The following is a 3,905-nucleotide window of genomic DNA, read 5'->3' as shown; positions in this document are numbered from 1 at the left end:
CGTACGCGGAAAGTGCCACAACAAAGACGTAGCTATAAAAAGGAAAGGGATTCAATGATCCCGTCTCTGTTGAAGGAAAACCTTTGGATTTTTACCGAATACAAGGTTCAGAAAATAAAGATAATAAAGATCGAGAACTTCGGGAAGACCGCTAACGGGCAGAGCTAAGGCACATCTTCTCCCTCTGCTTCCACTATCTAGTTTATCTGCTTTTTTCACGATTCTCCACTAAATAACCACAAAAACTGTCAAAGAAGATGTCCTGGATGGAGACGCTGGAGGACGGCGTCTGCAGAAAGGGGGCGCTCTCTCTGGGACCGCTTCATAAAAACAAAATGGAGGATGCAGGGAGGGAGTGGAGAAGATCTTTAATGTCTCCATTCGTCGCTCAGACTGGAATAGATCAGGAGGGTCATTTAAACACCGAGAGGCTGAGGCAGGAATCATCGTGAGTAATCGCTTTGAATCGAAAAGATTCCCCATCAATCTGTTTTATAGTTTCCATGAACTATAAACGACCATAAGTCATAACTAATGAGGCTCATAAGCTACTAGAAGCTAATCTTGTCTGAGCTCCATGTTGTTTAGAGACCCGACTGTTGCTGCTTCGACAGGAATGACGAGGATGTGTGAACGGCAGGCAGAAACAGGTGAACCCTGAAGGTGTCGGGGTCGCCAGCCTGTTGGTTCCCGTTTGGTCCAGAAGCTGTAAAAGGCCTCAGAGGACGATCGGGCCAATAAACCAACACCCACATAAAAATAAGGTGCAGATCATCTCGGATCAAGACGCTTTACGAGCTGCATGATGGGTAATATCTGCCTGGTGAGACGTTCACGGCCTCCTCCACTCACACTGCAAATCAATGAACTGATGGCTAGCTTCATCCGCTCCTCTTCCTCACTGGGAGTTTAGCTTCTCCTGTGGTTGGGATTCCTCCTCAACAATACTTTCCACAGACAGCGACACGTCCAGGCCGGTCACCAGAGAAGAAATACCAGCACTTATAAATAGATGTAAAAGGAGCGAAGGCCTTCAGGCGCTAACGCGAGTGTTAGCTGTCAGAGGCTATTACTGCCGGCGATGAAGAGCGCAGCCGCTCCTGTCCGTCAAACAGTCAACAAACAACATGTAGAGTCAGAGGAGGACGACTTCATCCGATGGTCAGCCAAGACTCAACGACAACTTCAGGGAAAAAGACGCCACATTTAAAATATTTAACTTTTTGGACTTTCTGTCATCGCGCCAACATTTCAAACCAATTCAGATACCAAATACCAGATCATTAGAGAATTAAGTTATTTTAAATAAATAAAAACAAAATCTTAATTTAATCTTTTACAGAAATGATTCAGTTCTACAATCATTTATTATAGGGCATCATTCTGCACTGAAATTAATTGTATTCCAAAGGAGACATGGATTTTGGGTTAAGCTAACGCTTGTAGCATTAGCTTGTAGCGTTAGCACAGCTAGCATGCAGCATCTCCTGTGTGGGAAAGTACTTCCTGACATGCCAACAGCAACTGGAAATGGAAGGCAGCTTTATTAAAATAAATCTACTTCTATCCATTTCTGGCACAAATACTTAAGAATTAAAAAAAGTATTTTTTATAGTATCGATTATTTCGAGACGGCGGTTATTCTGGAAACCCTAGTAGAGAGACGCCCGCGTCATTTCCTGTCAGAAACCTCAAGCTAAATCTGAAGTTTTATAAATTAGGGCCTAGCTGTAATGCTGCTGACTCCCTCGTGTTCGTGCAGGCAGGACCGCCGTCAGCGTGAGGTCAGGACGGCGGTGTCGGTTCTGAGAACTTCAGCGGGTCACATTTATTTCCATCCACCTGCAGCTCATTTTTTACCGCCTGCCTGGTGAAAGTCAGTCCTCCGGTGTTGTTAGGTAACCTGCCGGCTGACGCAACGTCTGACCTGCTGCAGACTTTCTCCAGACATCTGTTCGACTCATCAGACAACTCTGAGCATTTTCAACTTTCTGCTGCTTTTCCACCTCTCATCTAAAAGAAAACTGGTGAAAAAAGCTTAAAAGAGATGCTTTTAAATTTAAGATTTAAATAATTTTAAATAAAGTTAATGTCAATATCATCGCCACCTACAGGTCAAGTATGAGCGCTACAACTTCTCATATTCTAAACGTTTAAAATCGACGTATAACCAAATATTTACATCTCTGGGTCTGACATGGAAATATTTTTAGCTTTACTGCTTTGGCCTGGAGACAGAAATTTAATATTTCCTCAGAACTTAATAATAAAAGATTTGATATTAAAACGTATAAAAGGTAAATTAAAACAGCTACAAAAGGTAAATATGAACTAACTTTTGGTTAATGATGAAAATCTCAAAGAATATGAAATTAATAACCAATCAAAATAAAAAAAATGCAACCTTTTATACAAATCTAGGGTTTGTGGGGTGTGTATTTGTCTTTTTACATAAAACATCTATTTTTATGTGACGTTAGATTTAAAGAATTTTAGAACTTGGTAAGGAACGCGTCGTTTAAGCTCTAAAAACCCAGAAACTGATCTGAGGTCACCGTTTTTACCATAACTGAGACAGTTAGGAATAAAATCATGATAGAGACGAAGGTCAGGTTCGTATGGTTTGTTGTTTAAAGCTGCGATTCGTAGTTTCAACAGCTTTTACAGGGATGAAGCGCTCTGTTCTAACGCTGCACTGATTGTGGCGTCCCTCAGGGCTTGATGCTCGGCTCTTTGCTGGACTCGGACTCACCTGGCTGTGGGGTGGTCATCGGTGTGGCTGTGTGAGTCGGAGGCGGCGGGTCCTTCCTCCCCGTCCTGCGGCAGTTCTTCACATTCTGCTTCGCACTTCTCGTCGTCCAACAACTCTGTGATCTGAGGAGGGGAAACGAGAGAAAAGATTCAAGGCCAAATCAACCGAAGCAAAGGATTTCACTGCGAGACAGCATAAACGCAAAGACAATGAGTTTCGTCAGGATACTTTGTGGTGCAGATGTGAAGAAATTGTGTGAAATAAAAAAATTTGGTAGCAAAAAAGGAAGAGAACGAACACCCTTATCTGAAAATGCTAGCATTTCTTCCCACTCTGAATTGCAACATTTGTTTTTCAAAAATAAAAGCAGATGTCTTTAATAGAAGCGTCGATACTTCTGCAAGACAACATGTCTGTCTGTCCTACCAGTCATTTAAATATAGATGGTCTCATGTAACAGTGCAGCAACGCGGCAGAGACAAACTAAATTAAGGATTAATTTCAGGAGGACAGCTGATGGGGAGTCAGGAAGGTGTTGGTCTGAGGTGGTGACAGCCGGGTTCTGTCAGATATCGTTTTCAAGTTGGCTTGGCAATGTTCTGGAAATCATTTTTAAAGACCTGCTCCACCATAACAAAGCAAACTGGGGTTAAATGATATTACTTCATTTAACCACAAGACATGAAAAGCAATTATCTAACTTTGGGTTCTACATCTGGGAAAAACATGACAATCTGGTTAACAAACGACCTCCTAACCTTTCTATGACCTTCACAAGCAACTAAGGTAGTTAAATAAACAGACATGTAAATTCACATGAATTGTTTTGAAGGTCTTCTCACGTTCTCTCCTGGCAAATGGGTGAGTGTCAACATGGTGGAAGCTAATGCTAGCTTCTGCTAAATATCTTGGTATAGCACCTTAGCTTATGCTAAATACTATGTTGGTATAGCGCTTTATTGTTAGCTTATGCTAGATACCATGTTGGTTTAGCATCTTATTGTTAGCTTATGCTAAATACTATATTGCTATAGCACTTTATTGTTAGCTTATGCTAGATACCATGTTGGTTTAGCACCTTATTGTTAGCTTATACTAAATACTATGTTGGTATAGTGCTTTATTAGCTTATGCTAAATGTCATGTTGGTTTA

General features: G+C 41.4%; 1 protein-coding gene across 5 annotated transcripts in view; it reads right to left on the bottom strand.

The window, feature by feature from the left end:
* The window catches only part of fam13b (family with sequence similarity 13 member B), a 56,761-nt gene that overhangs the window by 23,995 nt on the left and 28,861 nt on the right, over positions 1–3,905 (bottom strand). For all 5 annotated transcript variants that reach the window (XM_008421015.2, XM_008421013.2, XM_008421016.2 and 2 more), the window contains exon 7: positions 2,753–2,874. In XM_008421015.2, the coding sequence (XP_008419237.1) occupies positions 2,753–2,874 (122 nt within the window). The remainder of the gene's footprint in view (positions 1–2,752; positions 2,875–3,905) is intronic.

This window comes from Poecilia reticulata, linkage group LG10, assembly GCF_000633615.1.
Source record: "Poecilia reticulata strain Guanapo linkage group LG10, Guppy_female_1.0+MT, whole genome shotgun sequence".
NCBI classification, from domain to species: Eukaryota; Metazoa; Chordata; class Actinopteri; order Cyprinodontiformes; family Poeciliidae; genus Poecilia; species Poecilia reticulata.
Note: the sequence above shows the minus strand (reverse complement) of the source record. Positions and strands in the feature narration are given on the sequence as shown.